The sequence below is a fragment of the Hirundo rustica genome, chromosome 1 (assembly GCF_015227805.2).
Source record: "Hirundo rustica isolate bHirRus1 chromosome 1, bHirRus1.pri.v3, whole genome shotgun sequence".
Taxonomy (NCBI): Eukaryota; Metazoa; Chordata; class Aves; order Passeriformes; family Hirundinidae; genus Hirundo; species Hirundo rustica.
Genome location: NC_053450.1, coordinates 20,138,531 through 20,163,789, shown reverse-complemented (window position 1 = coordinate 20,163,789; position 25,259 = coordinate 20,138,531). Strand labels below are relative to the sequence as shown.

Genomic DNA, 25,259 nt, shown 5'->3' with positions numbered 1-25,259 from the left:
ATTCCAGATGTATCTTTATTAAGTGGGAATCTCTGTAATTTTTTTTACTATGTATGCATGTACCTCCCATTTATCTTTAAATGTTTAAAGTTGGTCAGTGTTAATCACTAGTGTTCATTTCACCTGTTCATCTTTCAGTGTAATTGCTACATAACTTCAGAGTCATGACCTGTTTAATTAAGGTGTTCTTGCTCTCAGATACTTAGTCATGTGATTAAGAAATATGATATTTATTGATGTTAACGATTTGGATTTCTTACCGTTTCAGGTAGGTGAAGTATGGGATCTTTCTAAGAGATTATAATAGTTCAACTTCTACACTGAAGTTAGAGTTCAAATGCCTATTTCTCCAATGTATGCAATTGCCTAGTGTCTTTGCATTCAATATTAGTGTTTAGATTGTAACACCATGATGAGTATCTATTTTTTAACAAATTGGTTTTGTTCTGTAGTTGTGAAGCAAATTCCTCCTACTTTCCTTCAAATTATTTTTTAGTTTTATCTAATCCTTTTTGACTTCTGTTTTTTATTGACATCATTTTCTGTGGCCAAAGAAAACTTGCCATGTAGTGAACGTCTGACCTCAGTAACTTGGGAGGAGAGTAATTATTTACATTGTTCTTAACACTGTTGTATAGCAAAAAGTGAAAATTAGCTAAAAATTTGGCCTGTAGATTCAAACATTAATCTCAAGGACTCATTAAAAATGTCTTAAAAGCTATATTTTATTTAAGAGAAATTGCTTTATTTATATTGACCATGTTGCAAAAGATTTTTTTTTTTATCATAATTCATGTTTCCAGAGTCTTCTAGGTTAATATGATTGTTTCTGCTTTATAGCTTATTCATCTGTTTATCTTAACTGGCTATTTATAAAGGACTGAAATAAAATAGCTGCGATCCTAGAACATTAGACTTTTTCAATTTTATTGTACCATAAGCTTAAAAAACTGCTATAGATGTATTTAGTATTGTGAATGGGATTCTGATACAGGCATAGATAAGGGTTTGTTCATGCCCCAAGTCCACTGAGGGGCTGCTGCTGTGAACGCCCTTGCTCCAAGGGGAACATGCCACCAGTTACAACTTACACTTGGTGGTTAGGGAAGAAAAGGAGGGCTTTATGAGAGGGAAACAGAGCACCATCTTCACTGTCCGTCAACTTAAGTGTGGGTTAAGTCTTGTCCAGAACTGAGAATTAAAACACCTATAACATCACCTTCTGAGAAGATTTAAATTCTTTCATAAAGTAACCATTGTGTCAGGATATATTCTCAACAAAAGTGCCTGTTTAACCACTTTTCTTTCTAAAGCCTCAAACATTTAGTCTAGCCCATTTATATAGGCTGCATGTGGTGTCTTCACAGCGCTGGCTTGCTTCCTTCAACATTGTCTGTAGTGAATATTGAAAAAATGAAAGGAGAGGCAAAAGCCGCATGGAGGGGTATCAATACTACGATTCAGTGGTTTAGCAGGGTACATTGATAGGCGTTTCCAGCTATGAGTTGGAATGTAAAACTACACAGCCTATTTAGAAAGAATTACCAATAAACTACGTGCTCTTTTTTAGGCAAATTCCATGTCCTTTCCAAGGCACAGACATAGTTTCCAGGGTATACTTCTAGAAAGCCTTTTATTCTTGTGAGTGCTTCAAATACTGATGCAAAGTTTTTCAGGACAAAATTCTTCTTATAATTCTTATAATATTCTTTGAAGTTTACTAATTAGTTGTTAGCTGCAAATTGAAATTGTAGTGCAGGTTCTTTTTTGAAGAGAAATTCAGTTATTGATGTTCTTCAAGACACTTTGGCCATGACTTGTTTGCTGTTCTTGCTTCATCTGGAATCTCATATTAAGAGTTTGGAAGAACATGAAGGACTTATTAAAGTATGACTGCTTTGGACTGTCAGTTCACATACACAGAATATGTACCTGAAGAGTTCTGTCATTATATATTTAACTTTTTCTGCAAGATGGAATGATACAAAAGAACTATGAATCAGGAAATAGTCATTAAACCATTGATAAAATTTTTCTGAGTGAATTTGAAATAGAACTTAGTTTAGGGAAAGAGACAATTTTCACTAAAAACACTTTCAAAGCCTGCTAATTTATACTAGCAGAGAAGAGGAAGCATTCACCTTCATTCATTCAACTGCTGAAGTAGCAGAACTTGCATATGTGGACTTTGTAGCTATTTTAAAGTAAGAAATAATTATGGAAGTACATAACCATGTCAATATACATGAAGCAGAAGAATAGGCAGTTAACCGTATTTGCTTCCTGACAAAGGGGACTATTTGACATTGGATTTAAAAATGAAAAAAAAAGGACAGAGCTTTATTTCATTGTTCATTTTTTCCTTTCATAAATTATAATTGCTCTCTCCAGCATATTGATAGGCTTATGTACGTGACTGTGTAAGGTGTCATTGAGTCTGTTGCTTTTTTACCCTTAGTCCATGTTTTGAAATTCATGAAACAAACTTACTGACATACTTTTCTGTTTTTTTTTTTTTTTAATGTTAAATTTTCTTACTGTTCTGTCAGGGTTAATTATGGCTGCATCTATTGCATTTTGCAACTCAGTGTAGGTTTCTAGGCTGGATATCATAGCATCGAGGATGGTGGAGGGAGGTGATTGTCCCACCATAGCATGAGTTGGTGTGGCTTCACTGAGTGCTGTGTGCAGTTTGGGGTACCACACTATACAAAGGACATCAGACTATTAGAGTGAGTTCAAGGGAAGGAGATTAAAGTGGTGGAAATTCTCAAGGGCAAGACTTATGAGTAGTGGTTGAGGTCACTTGGTTTGTCCTGGTTGGAGAAGAGAAGGCAGAGGGGTGACCTCATTGCAGTCTACAGCTTCCTCACAGGCATAAGGAGGTGGTCTGGGGAGCTTCAGATTGGACATCAGGAAATAGTTCTTCACCCAGAGGCTGGATGGTCAGTGAAACAGTCACTCCAGAGCATCGGACGTGGCACCAAGCCTGTTCCAGGAGCATCTGGATAATGCTCTCAGTGATATGGTTCAGTTGTAGGCAGTCCTTTGAGGAGCAGGGAGTTGGAGTCCATGATCCTTATGGATCCCTTCCAACTCAACATATTCTATGATTCTATATGTTTTACATTTTTTCTGAGAACTGTGCTGCTGTGACTCCTTTGTTAGAGCCCAGGGAGCAAGTTCATGTAAAGTTGAAGAATGTTTATATGGGATTCAATACAGCAGTAACTACATGATAAGCATCTCAATTTTTCTATTACCATTATGTTACATTTCATTAGAGTTGGATCTTTCATTTTTCTCAGACAATTTCAGTAATGAATGATGACACAGATGATGTAAATGGTATAATTCTGTTGATTTCAATTTAGTGCCATCTCCATAGAGACCCCAGGCTTATGTCATATTTCCTCCCTTTTGGCCCTTGTTGATGTTAATATTGTGTCTTATATTTATAAATAACTTGTGAACACGTTGTGCCATTCATCTTCAGACAGTTTACAGGTGTTAATTAATGAATATGCTCGGCACCTCTGGATTGTAGGTCACTTGTTATTTTTATTAACTGGTCCCTTAATGAAGATGTGACATCGGGATGGATTTTTGAACACAAAGAGGCATAAATAACTCTAATTGAGACTTTTAGGAAACAAAAGTCTCAAAATGAAATCACTTCATGAATATTATTTAACATTGCCTTTGAGAGTAAAAGTCTTGGTAAAATAAAACTACTTGGAAGTGTCATTTGGATTGTTTCTACTATGTCCCAAATTTGATGGCAAACAAATATTTATTATAGTAATAGCTCCTAATAATTATTTTTTATTAAAATATTTAATAAAATATTGTAATAAGATTTTATTTTAAAAACCCTTAATATTTTCAGACATTCAATATTTGTGTAAAAGCTGTTAATGTCATTGACTTGGTTAGAAAACCTCTAAATTAGTAATTCTAATGCCTATTTTTATTTCCCTATTGCAACCATAGCTGCCTATTTGCATTTTCTACGAAAAATTTGTCTTTTCTCCATCACAAATTTCTTATCTATGACCTAAGTTGCTCTAACAACAGTCTTTACAGAGAAAATTATTTTTTGAGGAACAGAGGGATCAAGTAGACAAAACCAATTGGACAGAGGGATTCAAGTAACTTTTTTTTTTTTGTTCAGGGATGGCAAAGGATTAGTGTAAAAAGCCCATAACTTCTTTGCAGAAGCTTAAATTATAGTAGACCAACAGAAATTACTGATTAAACTGAAACAATGAGGATTAATTGAAATAGAGGGTAAAGCTGTAATAAACTTCCTAGATGAGTTCCTCAAGCCTTAGTACTGGGGAAGACCTTTAATATTTTCACTAGTGGCCTTGGCAGAGAGAGCAAGAACGTTGTAATTAAATACATTGGTTACACAAAGTTGGATCCTTATCAGCACAGGGGAGCAATGGGATACTGCACAAGAGAGAACCAGGTGACCTTCTGAACTCCTGTGGTGAAAATGAGTGTGATAAAATACCACTAAGTGTAGAATCAGGAGTTTAAGAACTAAGAGGGCTTTCTTCTCTCAACTGCAGGCCAGGGACTCCTGTGTGGCTCAGTCTTGTTCAACAGTCCTGAATTCTGCTTTCCATAGCAGGGTAACTGAGTCCAAGCTGCTTATTCGGAGCAGCCTTTGCTCCGTGCTGTTCTCCTGCGCTGTGTGCTGGCATTGTCTGGGAGATGCTGCTTAGCAAAGGCCTGACTGTGCCAGGAAGAATAAGAATTAGCAAGCAATCCTGGGCCAGCACCTGGCCCTGTGACAGGGTTATGTCTTGCTAGTATAGGCATAGTCTCAAAGAGCAAAATCTCTTTGGCCTTGAAAAATGAAAGCAGCTAGGGTATGGTCACCATGAAAACATCAGGCAGCAGACACTGAGGGGAGAACGGAGCTATTTACACTTAATGACAATACTGGTACAAGAATAAATAGCAATAAACTAGTTTGGAATGTATAAGCACTGGAAATTAAAAGGCATTCTTTCCATTGTAGTTGTAGGACTTGGAAAGGCATTTTGACAGATTTTGGGCTCATTTATAGTTAATTTTAAGAAAGTTTATTATATTATGAATTTTTTTTTAAACAATATTTTCTTTGAAACAGCAGGCAGCCGGAAACAATTCATGAGGTTTCTTCCTAATCAGTATACTTAATGAGCTTAAGTTTCCAAAGAAAAGTGCAGGAACTTAGTGCTCAATTCTTTTGCTTTTCTGAGACTGCTACAAATCTGAAAATCTGGTAAATGTGTAGCTTGGCCAAATGTACATTCTCAGTATATTAAGTAATTATTCAAAATTCCAAGGTTAAAGACATCCTTTGTGAACCACGTTGTAAACTGTGTTCACTTAAAGCAGGTTTATTTTATGCTGAACCCAGTGCATTTATTTAATAAACCCTCACGGCCTTCTGGTGTTCCATGCAGGTTCATGTTGGAAGCAGTGCAGCTGTATTTGGTAATATTTAATACTGACCAGTTTGTACTATGTCCAAAGCACACCCAGTGTCGCAGTAGCCATTTTCTCACTGGAAGTCTGTACACCATTCTATTTCTTTATGAAAGCATGAAAGCTCATGAAGGAGCTAAGTATGGTCAATATGGCACTGTGTAGGAATTAAGCACTGTCTTCATTGGCATGGACTGGACACTTTGAGTTGTGCCTGTAAATAATGAAAAATACCAAATGATTGCCTCTACAGATCTTGAAGAATATCAGATATTTTATACATGAACTTGTTTTTATACCATATATTATAGGAAGGATGTGCTTTGGCTTATATTAACCCAGCTAGATTTGTGTTGTAACTAACACTTTCTAGTCCTACTGTGCACGCAGAGGGGTTGAAAAAACGGTATGAGTAAAATTGCTAGTATATGTCTTAGGGATAGTAAAAGAGTAATACAAAATAGATACACTGCCCATTAGGATAAGGCACCATTAGTACAAAAGAGTGTTCCTTTTAAAAATGGTAGCCACATAATTTTTTCTTCTGCTTGAAAGATAGTGTCATGTAAATATATGCTGTATCACATGCATGCACAAGAAGTGATATGCTTATTTCACTCTGACTTGGTTGTTTATGGACATTATTACTTTTCATACATGATGAATCCATTCACTACAAAGTCAAGAGCAAATATAATCACTCCCCCAGTACAAAGAAGTTTTGTAGTGCAAATACACATATCCCTTAAAATATGTATAAAGTCATTTGCCTCATACCTGTATTATAAACTTTTACACTTTTCTTGGCTGGTATTGGAATTCTTGTGATATTTAATACAATTTTGGGGGACAGATAATCTGTTTGTCTTTACACATATAAAACAAATAAACATTATAGTAGTTTTGGCATTCAGTTGAACTGATTGTAACATGAAAGTGAACGTCAGTACCATAGCACAGACTAGTGGTATAACAAAATACTGAAAAAATAGATAATCTTTATCAACTTTTATAAAAATCGCATATTCCAAGATTAACTTTGTTTGTGTAATGTACTTCACTGACTAAATGCATTAATGTAACAGAAGGAAATGAAAAAGGGACTTGTCTGTACAGTCAGAACAGTAAAATGAAATGGATGACTTCCTGTTTCATTAAAATTATAACCAGATTCTGCTGCTTACAATGTATGAGCATAAAGATTTATTTGATTCACTCCAAAATAATGATTTGATATCTTTAAAATAGATCTTAGTAGCTGCAAAAGATGCATCTGTATTCTGAATCCAAACCTCTAGAATTATGTCTCTATAGAGAAATTGTACAGACATTGCAAAAGCCTCTGTGTTTTCCAAAAATATGAATGTTGGCTATGGATAGCGCATGCTATATATAAATCTTCCACAGTCATATACTCTTTCATTAAAAAGGAATATTAACCCAGAAATTTTTAAAGGGAACACGTGTAGAAAATAGCACAAATTTTCCCTCACCAGTAGTGGAAATCAGTACTCTTGGCTGTAAGAGAGAACATAGACTTCAGATGGGGAGAGGAAAACGCAATTACTGTTTTTTAGTGCAAACATGAGACATTTTTTGGTAGTGTATAGAACCAAGTAGATAAGATTTTATGTTTTAGCTAACTTTTAGAAGTCTTCTAGTCTGATTTGGGGAAGATTGAATTCTAAGTAATAAGTAGGGTACTAAAAAGTCTTACTTCTGACCGGGACAACTAATAATGTTGTTATTTTACTGGGAAATTTTGAGAGATCTTAATGTATTCTGAAAAAAAAACCCCAATAACCAGAAAAGCTATTCCATCTCATTTTCTGGGGAGATGATGTTCAAGTAGGCAAAATCAAGAAAGATTAGCAGAAACAGGGACTAGAAGTAAGGAAGATACCATTGACCCTTACTGATCCTGGGTCTATATTCCCTGAAGATGCACAGATTTGCTACAGCAAGTTGTAGTTTCTGTGGCTGCACAGAGGAAGGTGACTCATGGTACTTTGTGCCAGTGCTGGTTTGGCAGTGTCTATTCCACACTGGCATGTGAACTCTTTTGGGTGGTGTCCCTGACAGGATTAGGAGCAACGACCACAAACTAAGATGCAGGAAGTTCCACCTCAACATGAGGAAGAACTTGTTAACATTGAGGGTGGCAGGGCACTGGAACAGGCTGCCCAGGGATGTCGCTCCCTCTCTGGACACATTCAAACCCACCTGGACATGTTTCTGTGCCCCCTGCTCCAGCTGACCCTGCCTTTGCAGAGGGGTTGGACTGGACGATCTCCAGAGGTCCCTTCCATCCTGTCATCAACACAGTGATTAATGGAAAGATCTACTACGTCCCTGAAGCAACTTCCTTAGTACAGGGTGGCTTCAAATATTGCACTGCTCCATGATGTAATGAAGTTTTGTACTGGTGAAAAGTTGGGGGGGGGGGGGGAAGGACTAACAGTAATGTGTTTCTAATCATAATTAGTTACTTTGATGACCCAAGGAGAGTTTTTCTACTCTTCCTTTTGTTTCCTTCTTCCTTTCAGTGTAGTCTTGTTACCTTGTATAATTTTTAAAGAATTGTATCCTACATGAAAGATGAGAGCCAAAACCCAAACAAAAACATATAAAATTTGCTTAAGATTCCTAGCAGCAAACACAGCAGTTATTATAATGCTAATATATATTAGATGCTTCTGCCAAGCAGGTGAACTCTAATCGATTTGATGAAATGCTATGGAAGCTTTCCAGTACAATTTTTCACCTCAGCACACCTGCAATTCGAAGCAATGTTCTAAAGGCTGATGAGGATTTGGTGTAATTATTTCTTAGGCTGTAGTGTCAAAGCTATCAAACTCAAGCTTTTAATCATAATCAAATATACTGAGCCTTTTAATCTAATCTTAAATAAAATAAGGTTTCCGGTTTCTTCTCAAGATTTAGTGTTAGACCGTCTATAACTATACTTACAGGAATGGTGAATGGTGTTTTTTAAGGTAGCTGTCTTTTCACATGATCTATCTGAAAATACTAAAATTAATGGCATACTGTATCCTTTTAGTACATTGTGTTTTGTTTTCATGTGAAATATCTGTAGATGTAATTTCTTGATATATATATTTCCCATTTATTTAATTTAAAGGTGTATGTCAAATACGTTTTGAATTTTATCTAAGTTTTTTTTTTTTTTTAGAACAATACAAAGAAGTGATTTTTTTGTGCATTATTTATTTCTGATATTAGATGTGGAGTGATTGGTTACTGTAGGTTTCGCAGAATTTGTTTTATGGGCCCACGTAAAAATAAGTGCTAAAAATATGTGATGAAAGCTTCTGATCAGGGTTAGAAGTGGGAGCATATTATGAATAATCTTGCCAAAAATAGTGAAGAAATCAAAAATGAGTTAGAACTTACTAGTTCACTGTATAGAACTAACCTTCAAGAGTGGAAAACAGATGGAAGATTTAAGATAAATCTGTCTAATCCAAATTTGAAATACTTCTTTTCAATGTTGTATTCAAAAAAAAAGAAATTATTCTTCGAAAAAATGGATATAAAGGGTAATGTGAAAATGTCAGGTATGTTTGGTATGTTCTTTTCAAGGATGAGGAGTTGATTTGAGCCGAACTTCAGCAATGCCTGTTGTATGCACTAGGTGGTGTTTCAGCCTTTCCTATGGACAGGCGCATCCCGATCCACTGCCGCCAGCACCTGGGATTCTAGTTTTGAGCTCGTACTTCACGTTGGAGAGGAGATTTGTTCCCCCGTATTTTCCTTTTCAAATTGGCAGTATTGTCTTCTGGAGGATTGACACCCACAAATTGCGACACTGATTTTTGCGTACAAAATGCGCTCATGGTTGTTTTTAGGAAGGTGTATTGAGCATGCAGCGCACTCGTGGGGTCTTCGCTTCTCCGCAGCGCTGCTGTCGCTGTCGCTGTCCCGGCAGGGACTTGGCAGGGACAGACCTGCTCTGCGTGTGTGTGAGCACTGTGTCCCAGGCACCTGGGGGCAGAAGGAGAAATCCTGTCCAGGAACACGCCACCTTCCCGTCTGCGCTTTTATGACACCATCTTACAAGTGTGTCTGTCATTTAATAGAGCGATCTGTGCTGTAAATTACCAGTATTCTTTAAATTTCAAGAATGCTTCTATATGCTGCTATAAGATGGGGAAGGCAATTTTCCCCAGTACTGTTTGAGGGCTTGTAAGTTTTGTGCTCGCTGAAAGCGCAAACATTTCTCTCTGTGTGACAGTTCCCATTCTTCTCACTGTGTGTAGCTATTTGAAGCTAAAATTATGTTAGGGTTAACACTATGAAATCTTGTATGTTGAAGTTATGTTGGAAATAAGGTTTTATCAGAGGTGTTAATTATCATTAAACACTCTCAGAAATGCAGAAAAAAAATCTGCAAAATTCATAAATCTATTTTAAATGCCATGTGTTTGATTTTTTTTCAATTTGAAATACCCTAAATAAATTTTTCTGGAATCAGCTTAGGTCAGGACTACTCTTTGTGATTCTACTTTCAGAGGAGGTGATAGGAAATCATATTAATTCAAAGGGAACTCTTATTTTTTTGGGTACAAGAGAATAATATTGGTCCTCCTGTAGTCCATTTTGTGGGGACAAAATTATGACGTGTCAGCCGAGGAAAAAATTGACCAAGTGTTTTGACTGTAGTATCTAGTTTTTGTGCTATTTTAGCATCTACTAAAAGAAGTGAAAATAGCAAATGAGAACTTCCGGGGATTTTATCTCATTATCATTCAAGTTTTTATATATTTCAATATTTACACAATTGTTTCACATCTGGTCCTTTCATTGCTCTGACACATACATGGAAAGTTCAGAACTACTTTCAGCTGTGTACAGACCTAGCAAAAATATTAAAGCCTTTTAATTGCTATTGATTAAAGAGAGTAAAAATACTTCTGTCTTGGGTTCTGAAATTTCACTTTGGTGCTTTCTCATGTACTTTCTAACTTAATTAGCAAAGGTAAAGCAGTCTTGTCCTTTAATTTGTATTTGATGCCCAGGCCTGAAGCATACACAATTTTGACCTTTAAGGACGTATAATGTACCTCAGAGAGCAAGCTGCTAGTTGGGGAGCCTTTTTTGTCCTCAGTGCTTTGGTGGTTTGTTCTGTCTTGATGATATAAGCAGACATGAGTTCTCATAAATGATATCAACCCTATAAAAAGATAAGGACGTTAACTAGGGTGGGACACACTACCGCCATTAAATGGGCAAGAGATGCCTCCTTTTCCTGCCCCAGCTCGACAGTCTGTGAGTAAGGCAGTTGGTGACTTTAGTTTGAGTATGAACCTTGCATCCAAGTAACCTTCTATATGAAGCTCTCATTGAAAGATTTTTTGTGAGACTTGACGAGAGAGCATGGCCCAAATTATCTATTAGATAACAGCCTGGAGAATGAAAGCATGATACAGATTGCAGCTTCTGAAATCTTTCCTGGAGGACTGAGCTAGATGTATTGTGGAGGTAGAAACTACATCTTCCATGCGATTCCATGGAGCTGGCTGCATTTAAAAGAGTGATGAATATTGATGTAAGCCTTTGCATGTCCTATACTCTAAACCATTGAAAAAAAAGGCAGCTTGCTGTAGGATTGGAACTGGAGACATGATAACTACATTGAAGGCTGAGTGTAGACATTCAAGGAATATATAGTAAAACTGGTGAAATTTTGTCTGTGAATTTGGACAAAAATATATAAGGGGAAGAGAAAGAAAAAGAAAAGAAAGCTAAGGCTTAAGAAATATGAAGATTAAGGAGTGAAGGATGAAACTTGCAATGAATTAATACTATCTACAATCCAAATTTTAGGGTAACACAATAATCAGTTTGAATGGTCCAATGGATTCATGACTGGTTCGTTGTATTTGATTCACTGCATTCTGATTTATTCTCATATAACAAAATAATTGAATGTTATTATGAAATTAACTTACAGATAGTTGCTATTGTTGATTTCCTGAACTGCCATGTGATTAAGGTGTTCACATACAAAAGATTTGCAAAGAAGTACATTTTAGAATATTAAAAAAATCTCATTACTATATGCAGGATCACACAACTGGGAAGATGTAATAATTTTAATAATTTAGTAAGCATATTGTGGTGTGAGTAAGCTAAATTGTGGGTGTGGAGTGGAGAGAAACACCACCTTATACATGTGTTATTTTAGTTATAAAATTACTTTAAAACTTCTCTGAAATTGAAGTCACTTCTTGAAGCCAACATCTTCATGTAAGCATCGGATATAGAGCACCATGGAAGTAAATCAGCAGGGCATGTTTTGAGAATTATAAAATTACTTATTTGCAACAGCAGATGACCTTTTCTAAAGTTTCTTACTCTTAGTGAGATAACTAAAATAAAATAAAAAAGAATAAAAGTTTAATGATTTTTAAATTAATTTTTTTCTATCATCCTCAAATTATAGTGTTAAATTTCAAAGCCTACAATTATTACCATTAGAAGCTCAGTATTAAAACCTTTTCATTTATATTGCTGCTGTCTGTTGTTTTTCCTTGTATTAGAAATAATGAAAGATTTTTTTTTTTTTGTATTTTTTTCCAAAACGAGTTACTCCAAGGTTGTGCAGACATATTTTATTGTATTGTAACAAAGATATTGTCATTTTAATAGAAGTAAAACCATAGTCTTTGGAAATGGTAGCAGTCAGTTGATGTGAGCTTGCTGAAAACGTTGTACACAGCGTTTACAAACTAATGGATTTTACATTTAAATGTGTCTGAACAGGTAATGTGGGTATGTAACTTGTGCCGAAAACAACAAGAAATCCTCACAAAATCAGGAGCCTGGTTCTACAACAGCGGATCACATGCACCACAGCAGCCAGACCAAGAAGGAATTAGAGCTCTGAGGAATGAGGAAGCACCTCAAGAGAAAAAAGCAAAACTGCAGGAGCATCCACAGTACCAGGGACCATCAGGTGACATATCCACACAAGCTTTGGACAAAAACAGATCTCAAGGGCTCACAAGACAGGACTCAATTAAGAATGGTTCAACAGTAAAGCATCATGTAACAAGTGACACCTCAGACAGGTAAGAAAGTATTTAATGATTATCCTGAAAAGATCTGATGAATTTATGCTACAAATTTGATTTTATCTTTTAAAATTTTCTTATTTTTATTCTGTAGCCTATAAAATACATACTGAGCATTTTGAAGCAACACTGAGAAGTCTTTTGTTGGTTTCAGACTCTCATAGCAAGCGTGTGCTCTTCATTCCTTCTCACTGAAAAAATGTGGGACATGACAGTTGCAGTGTGACAGTTTGTCCATGTGCTTGCAACTTGGTCAAATTACAGTCATTGTGCTGTGCAGAATTTTACCGTATTTCTTTTATGGTCACTAACTTTATAGCAAATCCAAAACAGAACTCAAAAAAGCAGATTAATGGAAAATAGCATCTGTTCAGACTAGCGAATTAAAACATCTGTTTGTACCTGCAGTCTATAGTATTGAGGACAGTGAAATCTTTGTGTAATGACCTGAACCTTTTCATGGTTTCTCAGTTTCTTGCTGTCAGTTACTGTCATTAGTATAAATATTTTTTTCTTCCCTGGTTTATGTTCACATTACTTGTGTTGTTTGAAACTGTAACTATCAGTGCTAATGTGGTAAGAGTCTGTTTCGCCAGAGACTGAAGCAGGAACTTCTGTCCCTTTTTCTTGATCTGATTATACCAAAAGACACCTTTTGAAAGAAAACTCTCAACCTCAATGGCTAGGTTTTATGGGAGCACAAAAATAAAAATGGTTTCATTGAATTAATTTAATTTTTTCATAAACAGTGGTATAGAATTTTAAATATGGGAAGGGAAAGATGAGAGCGCGGTTGCTCAGGTGTTTCCATGGAAATGATATCCTCACGCACATGCGAGAGACCTCCAGCTGCCTTGGAATTTGGCAGCCAGAGCAGTATAATCTGGCAGCTTTTTTCTGCTGCCCAGATATGACCTCATTACAGCGTTTATTCTGAGAGCTTGAAACAGTTATATGTATATAATATCTTTTACATTTAGTATACTAAAATAGTTTTCTTTCTTCCTCACCTCTTGTATTCCGGCATATTTTATTTCCTATTTTTGTCTTACGTTAGAACAAATTGAATGTAATTAATCCAGCCTGTTTTGTTTAATTTATTCTGACTATTTGTCAGAGCTCTTTGCTCTGATTTTGGCTGTTAAGTTCAGTACTTAGTCGTCCTGAGTGCTCCTCAGTTACATGTGTAGTCTCTGAAAAACACAACTGGCACCCTAACTGGACACTAGGGAGCAGGAGAGACAGACTGATTCTTTTGTGGTTCATTTTTCCTTCTTAATTTTGCCAGGAAATTGATATAATAGATAATGTGATAATAAAAAAATCCTAAACCCTTGTTAGCAGCAACAATTAACTCTGAAAATGTTTTTATATTATATGCATGCAGAAATATGGAGGGAGAGAGCGATTTATAAATAAATATATATTTGAGATATGCAATATGCATTTACTCTAAATAGAGTTAAATGACAAACATGGAGAGCATAGAGTAATATTTTCCAACAGGAAGAATGTAGGCTTTGTGCCTGAAATTGGAACTATTTTGCTGATTGTGATAATTTCTACTTGATATACTATTTAAGTTCACATAGTTTTTTCAGTCATTAGCTTCTTCGTGTTTTATTTGGATAATAATACTGATGTTCCCTAATTAACATATACAAGTATGCTTAGAATATGATATATATTATATGCTACTGAAGGATAGAGGGTCTTCTGAATAATTTTATTCCCTAACATATTCCTTACGTAGACCTATTTTTTCTGGACCCAATGAAAAAATTCCTTCATGAAGCCCACCCAAAGTCTTACATGTCAAATGTGCTTTTAAAGGAGAATATCGACAGCTCTGAGTAAGACTACCCCAGAATTCAGTGGTGGGGAGAGACTTTAAGTTTGGATCTCTGGGTGCTGTGGTGCCATTGCTATTCTCAACAATAATACCTGGAAGGCTTACAATTTGTGTTGGTTTTGGCTGGGGTAAAGTTAATTTTATTCACAGATGGCTATTATGGGGCTATGATTTGGATTTGTGCTGAACACAGGGTTGATCATACAGAGATGTTTTTGCTGTTGCTGAGAGGGGCTTACACAGAGCCAAGGCTTTTTCTCCTTCTCACACTGCCACCCTGGTGAGGAAGCTGGGGGGGCAGGGGAGGTTAGGAGGAGACTCAACACCTGTCCTGAGCTGGGACAGGTGACCCAAACTGACCAAAGGGATATTCCAGACCATGTGACATCGTGCTCAGTAAATAAAGTGGGGTGAAGAAGGAGGAAGGGGGGACATTTTCTATTCTTGAACTAGGTATCTGCAGAAATGGAGCAACAAGCGAGTATATTAGACCATTTGTCTACATGAAGGAGTTCTTTGAGAAAAACTTGGCCATTCAAAATGTCCAAAATAGTAAAGAAATAGACAAAAACATCTCAAGTATTTAGAAGTGGTTGTTGCTTGCCTTGCACAATCATGATAATGGAAGTAAGTAGAAAGTGAGAACTATATTTTCCATCTTATTCTTCTACCCAAGGATGTGAGTTTTGACACAAAAAAATAATTTAAATTGTTACAAACAATAACCACTTGTGAAAAGAAAGGTATTGCTAAGACTTCATACATTTGGGTTATGATTTGAATAAAAAGGTAAAATTATTCTTTTTCTCAAAGGTTTTTTTAGCTCTTTTTGTAGCTTCCATGGGTGTTGCAGCAATCGTTGCTTAGAAGTTCTTTAAATCAGGTATCATATATCTTATCTTGGTCATCTGGAGACACATTGGTCACAGAGCAAAGGGCAACATTCACTCCTTTAATCTCAAGATCATCAATGTCTTTTCTATCTCCTTCCTTACTGTGTCTTTTCTGGTTGTGCTATTTTGTTTTTCCATCCTTGAGTAATATTCACCATATTTTTTCCTGTTTTCTTTACTAGTATTATTTGTCATTAAAATTTTATTGTTTCAACCCTTAGGGTAGTATTCCATTTCCTTGATGTAAGCAATTGATAGACCCCAGCCTGTTTAGACAGTTAGATAGGTACTTTATTATAGATCCTCTCTGACTGATCTGTAACTTGTCTGAAGAAGCCTGGGATGATTTTGGATTGCACATTCTCCAAGGATGTTTCTTATATTGGATCCCTTTCAGAAAAAAGTAAAATGTTAAAAAAAAAAATATGTTCAGAAGTAAGTTGTACTTACCAGGAGGACAGTTTTTCCTTAACTTTTTTTTTTCCTAGTTCCTATAGTAGAATCATAGCATGACTTAGACTGCAACTTTAAAGTCATCTAGATCCACCCCATCTGCCATGGGCAAGGACACCTTGCACTGGACCACTGCTCAAAGCCCCATCCATCCTGGCCTTGAACATTTCCAGAGATGGGGCCATCCACAGCTTTTCTGGACAACCTGTTCCTGTGCCTCACTAACCTCACAGTAAATATTTTCTTCCATGTATCTAGCCTAAATCTGCCCTCTTTGAGTTTAAGTTCTTTACCACAGTATTTACAATCTGGCCTATGGTGCTTTTGCTTTTTTTTATATAGTGAACCTGTGGGTAAGGCAGGGGCACCAGGCACCTGTGTATGATTCACTAAATGACCATGGTGCACTTGACATTGTTTGAGGTGAGACTAATGTAATTTGTCCCACATGGAGGTTTTGAGCTAAGCACAGCTGAACTGTAATCATATGTAGTGGTTTTCGCGGACTTAAACCTGTGTGCAGGTTGTATGAATGCTGATACAGTGTAACACTAAATTCCCTGAAAACTGCAGAATGCTGTGAATCCAAGAAATGTGAAATATTATTTTAAGTAATCCATAGACTCAGAAGGTCTATTCTGAGGTCTGCTGAGCACAGATGGTAGATTGATAGCTTCAGTTCTTTGATTTGCAGACTCACGTTAATTCTGGATTAGGCTAAGGGGTCCGAATTTATTTTATTTTCATCAAGATCTTTCATGTAGTCTATTGTTCCCAAGATCTACACTACTCATCATACAATATGTGTTTTATTTCTAGCAGGAAAATCATTTGAACAGACATCATATATTTTTTTTCAGTCATTCTGCAGCAGCAATCAGCTTGTGAAATGGTTGGTTTCTTCATTCCAAAGCCCATGTTTATAATGTCCCATTAAAATGTGTACAACATCCTAAAATTAAAATCTGAGAAACAAAGAATCTAGTGCTGATAAGAAGGTTTATTATTTGTCATTCTCTTTGCCTGAATTGTTAGATCTTTATGCAGTGTTGCGCTACTTAGCTTTTAAAATAATTATTCTTCTTACTCTCACTAGGATCCATTGTAAAGCCATTTCAGTAGTTTTCCACATATGAACTCAGTGTTTTAAACTGTAAATATTTTGTTACATTTCAGAGATATTGCTTTACAAACCTTTATTCTGTACATATACATAGCTCTCTAAAGTAGTAAACGACCCATGCATCTTCCCAAAGCAAGGTTATGATGGCACAGCTATTAATATACATCTGAAATGGTGTTATGTAGTTCAGGTAGATGTGAATTTTTCAGGGTTTTAAAAAATTATTATTATTTTCGCTAATCTGTATTTTATGAATCCAAAATGTTCTTCAAAATTTGAAAATTATGGCTTTAATTTTACAACATATATTTTTCATGCATTATATTAGTGGAAGAAAAACATCCTTAAGGATATTTTTCATGAGATTCAATGAAAAAAAAAAGGGAAAATATTGTGCAAATATTCATTTTCATGTGTCATGAGTCAATTTATTCCTGCTACATCTATCAGAGGGTGAACCTTGTCACAAAAAGAGAATTGGTTTTTGATATAGGAAAAGATCATGATCTGTAAGCTCATGATCTGAAGGAAGACTAATAAATAAAGCTGCCTGAACCCTTTTCAGATTAACTGTAAGGATATGAGATTAAATCATAAAAACCAGAATGAAAACAACAAATTGAGAGAGTGAGCAGCTGCAGAGTTGCACAACAGCGGTATTTATTTTCCAGGCCAGCAGACACGCTAAAGATATATCTTATTTCCCTCTTCCTTGTTTTCTCCTTTCAGAGATACATATGTATTTGGGGGTTTATTTTCTATCAAGCCTCTTACTTGGGAAAAAAAAAGAGGATTTTTAGCATGGTTTCCACACACTGTATAGGAGGTTTGGAGAATCTATTTTATTCTGAGTAAGAAATGCAAACAGGAGGCTACTTGGGTCTGAAGATGCAGGATTTGTGCATGTATACTTGATGAAATGCATACATCTGCTTCCCACATGTAAAGGCTTTATTCTGTTGTGTTACTAATGGCAGTAGCATTGAAAGTGGTTTCCTGTGTCCCTTTCCTTCCATTCTTGGGAGGAATGCCAGTATGAGCTGGCAGCGTAGGATCTGTCTTTTGGGACTGCAGTTGGGGATGTCAGGGTGTGAACAGAGTGGAAAAAAGGGACCAAAACAAGAGAGAAAAGGAGGAGAGAGGAAAAAGCAGGCATAAGTGAGATGAGAAACATGAAAGAGCAATATGAATTTAAAAATGAAAATGTGTGTCCATCTGTTTTGTGTTTATATCTTTTTAAAATTATTCTTCTTTAATTGCTGGATCATGAACAACTGACAATGAGAAGAGCACTGATGGTAGTTTATTGCAATTTAAAATGTGACAGTGTAACATTAAAATCAGTCAATTATATTTCTTTTGGAAGAGCTGAAAACTGCCCGTTTCTTGAGATTATCACTATTGTTCTGCTGCAACACTTATGACACGTGACTGTAGTGCAACCTCTGGTTTTGATGGTTTCTCTTTCTGAGTATCTGGGTTGATAGATTTCTAGGCCAGATGTGTTAAAATCCCTTTACTTGGACTCATGGAGACTAAGCATATTTGAAAAGTATTTTTTACCTGATTCTCAAGTAAAATAGAGGTATTTTAACTTTTTTTACCTATTTTTTTACCTGCTGACATATTTAAAGACAGTGAGAAATATTAAAATAATTGTCTAGTGACAGTATTTAGGTTTTGTTGGTATCAAAGAGTCAGACTGGTAAAGCTGTGTGCAGGTTTGTTCATGCTCAGGCAACAGTGTCTCTAAACCCTTTCGAATTCTTTTTGTAAGCCATGAAATAAAAAAAAAAAAAAGTTTTTGACCAACACAGCAGCAAAAGCCCCACAGTTGTTGATAAGCATAATTATATTCTTTCACTTAATGAATAAATTTAATACTGCATACAAGAAAATTGCATGTTGAATTTAAAATTGAATCAGTATTCTTTTCCATGCTGACTGCAAAGGCCTCACAGTGACTTTCCCTGCTGCTAGAACAGGATACAAAGGGCTTTAGAGGTATCCTACAGTATTTTTAACATATTATTTTAAGTTTTAAGTTTTACAGGATTTGAACTGCATCTGAATAAGATTTTATATTCATCTTCGTACTCTCATTCCAGCATTTTTACCACTTTAATAGTCCATAGAGCTGTAAAGAAAAACAAATGTCAATCTGAAAACTAATCTCAGTAGTTTTGTTTTTGTTTCTTGTGCTTTCATTTCATGGTACATTTTCTATGCTACTTGACATAATAGTTTAGAACAAACAATTAGGTTTTTTCTTCACAGAACTGCTCTTTTCATTATTTAATTCATCTACACATAGGATTAAGGGTGTGGGTCAGCATTTCATGGCTGTTCCAGTTTTCAGGTAGAAACAGAAGTTAAGTTTATCTGCAGTCTCAATCTCAAATGACATTAAAAAATAATTTAATAATAACTATGGCCAGAGGAAGCAATAGAAATTTATGGGAAGAGAGTCAGAGAAAGTGCAATATTTAATTATTGAGAAGTACCTTGGGTCCAAGAAAGTCAGAAATTCTTTAGTGCAGAACTTTTAATGAAATAATTAGACACTTATGACAAGGATTAAGCTACACCCACTTATGAAGGTGAGTAAGGATTTTGATATCATCTGTAATGCAAGGTCTCAGTAGTGAGTTCCTGAATGATATTTACATTGTCTATAAACAGTCCAGACTACCTATAGTGAGTACACTTTGTTTCTACCTGTCATTAGCAGGTTGAAATGGGTTGTCGCATATTCATTCTGTCCTAAGAGGTGGAGCTTTTTCTCTCCATTAGCTTTGCAAAACTGTTTTCTGAGAAATGAAACTCCTTGTACAGTTCTTTCTCTCCTAATATTGGTCTCCTGCTCACTTGAAGTGTCAACTCTGACACAACGTTCAGGATTTGCAGCCACACTGTGACTTCAGTGGAGTTCTTCTGGGCTGTGCATTGCTTCCCTTCCTCCCCTTTTATTTTCTCTAACTGACTGTGATTTATTAAACTATACTTTTATGATTATTTTAAGGTGAGTCTTTATCTAGCTGTAGAACATATATCGAGTAGCATTGGGCTTCTGACCAAAGGCAGCTACAATTTTGGATCTGCTTTTTTATTGAGAAAGATAATCTGTAAAAGAGAGAAAGAGAACTGTAGCAGAACTAATCTACCTTAATAAATAGTCTAAAACTGTCATGTTCCTTTTCAAACACTAGAGTTTTAATTAAGAGCATAAAAAAAATATTTAATTCCACCTTTAAGTGACAGTGTTAATTTAGCTACAATCATTCTCCACAGTGAGAAAATCTCATGTACATTTTAGGGAATTTCATTTTTATAGTTTGCAGTAGAAAGCCTTTTCAAAAATAATTCCATTACAACATGATGTTTTTATTTTGCTTTACTGCTACTGATTATTTTATTTTTTCCTCAACTGACCTTTGTTGCATGCTGCTTTTTGAAAGCTATCACTCACTATTTGATTTTTCTTAGCCTTGAGCTCAGGGAAGTCTGAATATTCAGTGCTGATATTTGGTATCTCTGAAGGGGAATTTGGCCTTCCATTGCAGTGTTATACTTCTGTATAGCACAGTTATGTCTTTACCTGTGCTAAAAGACTGTTAATAATTTAAATCTGTAAGCACAGATATCATCTGTATTAGAATATTGAACATTTTTATTAAATAGTGACTGCAGCTAACATTTATGACACTAAACATAGTTTTGCTTTTAACTAAACTGATCCTGTAAAAAAGCAATATCGGAAAAAAAATTGATGGTAGCAGCATTTATACATTATTTTTTAAAATTAATGAGGCAAATACCTTTCTGGGTTGAGCAAGTCTTGAAGTGCAGTTTTGTTGACCTTGCATAAACTTGGATGCTAGAGCTCAGTGCTTGCTCATAATCCTTAGTTGTACTGTCCTCTGTTCTTTGGAGGCTAAGTTCTCTTAAGAAATATAAATAACAGATTTTTTTTTTTTAAAGTTAATATTTTAAAAGTAATGGTGTGTAAGGGTGAATAAGATACATTTATGGAGTGTAGCTGAGGGAAATTTCTAACATTTGGTAAGAAACTCTGTAAAGTCGAGTTGATTGTTTCTAGCAGCCAAGTAATTCTGGGATCTGCAGGAAGTAATTAAATTAATGGCTTTTTGTTTTCATATTTTTTACCATAGCTATATAGTCTGAAATAAAGTAAAAAAGTGAAATTGCATAGCTGTTAGTGGTGAAAATTCTTTGGCTTTTCCTTTGTGTCTCTAGAAGTCACAAATGATAAAAAATTCACATCTGTAGTGCAATTTAGTTGTCACTTTTCTTTTACCTGGTAAGATTAAAAATTTTAGAACCTGTCAATCTATATTATTAAGTCAGATTTGAGGAAAAAAATGTAACAAAAATGAATGTAATAGGACTAGGATGACCATATTTTCATAACTTAAAGTTACATTATTAAGCAGTATCATTTTCTTTCTGTCTTTAGCATGATTATTCTGTTTCTTTTTCTGCCCCTTCTTCAAGACAAATCCTTTCATCCCTTTGCCTACTCTGGAATGTTGTTACAGAATTATTTATTTAGTTAGTTATTTGATTACCTCATTTCTTTTCTGTATCACTGTCTCTTTTTCACTGGTGTGAGAAACAGAACCAAACTCTGGCTAGACACTGAAAGTGCTTTCAGAGATATATCCACGATTTTTTTCACCTAAAGACAGACACTCTCCTTCTCTAAGCCACTTCTTTACTTTCTCCTTGATGTAGTTCACTTCTTTTCCTCACTTTACAGCCAATAATTCTGCAACCATTCCTAAGTGTCCTTTCAGTTTTGTGGTGGACTAATTGGATACTTCTCTCCCAAGCTTTGGGAAAACTTAATTTTGTGCCTTTCAGAAAAAACAGAGCTCTCTACATTCTTTACCAACCAGAATGAAAACAGCCACAGGCATTTTTAGTATATAGTTGCAGCAAAGTAGTGCAGTGCTATGTCATTTCAAGTTAAGCAGGAAATGTAGGTGACTTGAAGTCAGTGACTCTTAAAGTGGAGTGCTAAAATCCAAGGTAATATCTGTATATGTTATGCATACAGATATTATGTGTATATGTGCAACTTGTTCTGACTCCCTGCACTATTTCGCAGCTCTGTGCCCCATAATAATGCCCTGGTGTTTTTAGAAAATGACATCAGCAAGTGCCTGGCTCTGCAGCACTGAGCTTCCTGAGAATGCTGTTCGGGACCTCAGAAAGTGTGCCATCTTCATAGAATGTCAAGAGGCTAAGTTGGTCCAAACAGAGTTTTCCAAATTTATGGTCCACTGTTTTGTCAGCTGGTATTGTATGCTTGAATTGGCCCCTAGATGTAATTTATCTGCCTAAGCAAGTTTCTGTTACGCAGCTGGTAATAGGACAAACCATGAACTTTGCTGCAAAACCCCCATTTTCTTTGTAAAAAGAAAATGGTCAGGAAAAGAGTTCTTATGGTAAAGTTGTGATAGAAAGAAATGCATTTTAGCTGCAGGAGGTTACATTTGTAATGACTTTGTGAAAATGCGGGACTTTAAATGAGCTTTTGATGATCACTTAAAAAAAAATTAAAATACCTAGCTAGGCCAAGGAGATTAAAGCAAAAAGCATCTGATTTGCTTTATAATGCCAAATAAATTGGTAAGCTTCAGAAGGACATTGCATTCTGAAGTTCCAAATCAGTGCACAAACCCGATTTTTTTTTTGAAGAGGTAGATTAATTTTAATTGAATCTTTCTGACTCTGGCATGAGGTGCTGGGCTGACAAAAAATGACCTGCTTCCATTGCATTTTTATGCTGCAGTTAGAACCGTGAAAAATAGTTAAGCTACAAGAGGAATCGCAGTTAGTTTAACAATCTCAACCCTTGAATAAAAGAAATTTGACAACTCAAAGGTTAGTTCAGTAATTCCACCTCCTCACTAGGATGAGATAATTGCATTTTATTCCTAAAATGGACATGTAGTGATTAATCTTCCTGTACCATTTATTAACAGGGTTTAGAACAAAAAAGTGTTCTTGAAAGAAACCAAATTTAACTTGGATATGCATTTCTTATAAAACAATGTATATTTTGGGTGCTTCTCGTGTCTCAAGTACATACAATGAAGACTGAAGAACTGACTTTCATTTACAAAATATATATCAATATTTGAAGCAAGAAATTTGACCTTCTGAATAAAGTGAAATTGAAGTAAAATATAATTCAATTTCTACTCAGCAGTTTTTTTAATGCAGACATTCTTTCCAAAATTAGAACAACAGTTATAAAGACCCTGAGAACCAGAGTGAGAAGGAAAAGAGGAAGATATGTCACTTATATAATGGAAACGATACGAATATTTTGTAGATGGGACTCAAACTCTTGAGCTTTGGATATTAAGTGCGGTACTAATAGTGTCTCAACTTCTCCAAGAGATTGTTTTGGATGGTGATAAACTGCATTGCAGTAATGACTGATGAACTAATATAGATCTGTATACTTTTCACCTACTTTACCTCTTTGCTCCTCCTTCAAGTAATTAAGAGTACATATAAGAATCTTTGTGTCCTTTTTCTAGATTTTTCCAGAAGCTGTCAGCTGTTTTTGGTGTTAAGCCTGCTGAAGCTAACCAAACCTGGAGAGTTTTCTCAAGAGAAGGATTTGAAATTTCACTGTCTATGTGGCATAAAGATATTTCTTTCATGAGCACTTTTTTTCTGTCTGAAAATGAGATTTATTTAGAAATTTATTCCGTGATATGTCACCAGGTATCATGAAGCCTTACAGTTACAACAATCAATTATGAAATTAACTCTAACTCCCTTCCCAAGTGGCCAATGATGCCTTTATTCCACTAAAATAGAACTCCTGTATTAAATGGAAATCTTTCCAAAGTAAAATATTTACAAAGCCTTAAAGCTTATAAAATCCAGGCTCTGAAAGGAAATGAATTCCAGAAGTGTGTGATCATCAGGAAAATATTCTTCTGGTATTCCAATCAGCTGAATATAGGAGCAACCCAGGAGACCATAAATCTCATAATGACATGAAAGGAAGATAAATTAATCTCTTTGAACTTATACCCAAGATATGGAAGGCTCAAATTTTTAACCAGTGGACTGAAAAGCAAAAATTAATAAACAATCCAGAGCATAGATATGTTGTCAGCTTCTGTTAAACTAAATGAAAAGACTGATTTTAATCTTACTGTCATTTGGACAATGATCTATCTTTTAGTTTGCACTTATATTAGTCTTTGTTTCCATCACAGATCACCTGGACACATTGACACCCAATACAAGTTTGTACCTTTAAGGACCAAATCAGTCACTAAAAAAAAGTGAAAAAACCAAATTTCTAAAATTAATTAAACTCCCAAATTCGTTGTGAATGAGAGCCAACATCTGCAACATATAACCACCATGGATTTCAATATCAATGTAATTGTTATTTTCTTTACATAACAAGGAAATTTATGATCAGCCTGCTTACCAAAAAAGCGCTTGTGTGGATGTCGTACCTGTGGTAACTATGTCTTTCATGAAGAAAATATTATCTCTTAATCTGAGAGTATATATTGGAAAAAATTCTGTGTTGGGGGTATTTGCGTAGTTGGTAATCATTGTTGGCCTGTTGTAGGATTTATTTTTTGCTGACTGTTTGCTTAAATTTCTATAAATTGGTGAATAAGGGATATAAGTACAAACTGCTTGTGAGCACTGAAAAAATCGACTTGCACCTTGAATACCTCATCCTGAAATGGAGAGGAATGACAGGTATCTGTAAACTGTGAATGTATTTTCATGTTCTAGTATTAGTATTTTACATTATTAATCATGCATAATACTTCTTTAGTAGTATTTACATCATATTTTGTATTTTTGAAAGATGAAAAATGATCATTTTTTATGAAAGTGAAGAATGGAAATCTCTTTTGTAACAGATGAAATTTTCAGTGCACTGTTTCAAAAATCAATCAAATCTCTGTTCTAGGCCAGCAGTTCTCGTCTAGTGAGACACATCTCATTGGTGAACCATCCAGAACTGCAAATGAGGCATAAAGTAGGATACATGTACTATAATGAGGTGCAAGGAAATATCAATTGATTGTAAGTCAGCTGAAGGTAAAATTGGTTGAAATATACTATTCTAAACCACTCTACAAGGTGCAGCATCCACTGAATATTGAGACTTTTGTATCCTTGTGTATTACATGTACGTCTCTACTTTTTCAACCACTGTAGAGAAAATTGAATGTTCCTGTTGGATAAAGGAGCTATTCCTTTAGCCAGGGGAATGAAGTCTCACTTAGATATTCTCTAACTCTGATTCTTCCACCTTAATAGTACTCCTTTAATAC

At 35.4% G+C, this 25,259-nt stretch overlaps 1 protein-coding gene across 42 annotated transcripts in view; it reads left to right on the top strand.

Moving 5' to 3' along the window:
• The window catches only part of RIMS2 (regulating synaptic membrane exocytosis 2), a 456,916-nt gene that overhangs the window by 103,545 nt on the left and 328,112 nt on the right, over positions 1-25,259 (top strand). For all 42 annotated transcript variants that reach the window (XM_058419196.1, XM_040054978.2, XM_040055074.2 and 39 more), the window contains one exon: positions 12,271-12,578. In XM_058419196.1, the coding sequence (XP_058275179.1) occupies positions 12,271-12,578 (308 nt within the window). The remainder of the gene's footprint in view (positions 1-12,270; positions 12,579-25,259) is intronic.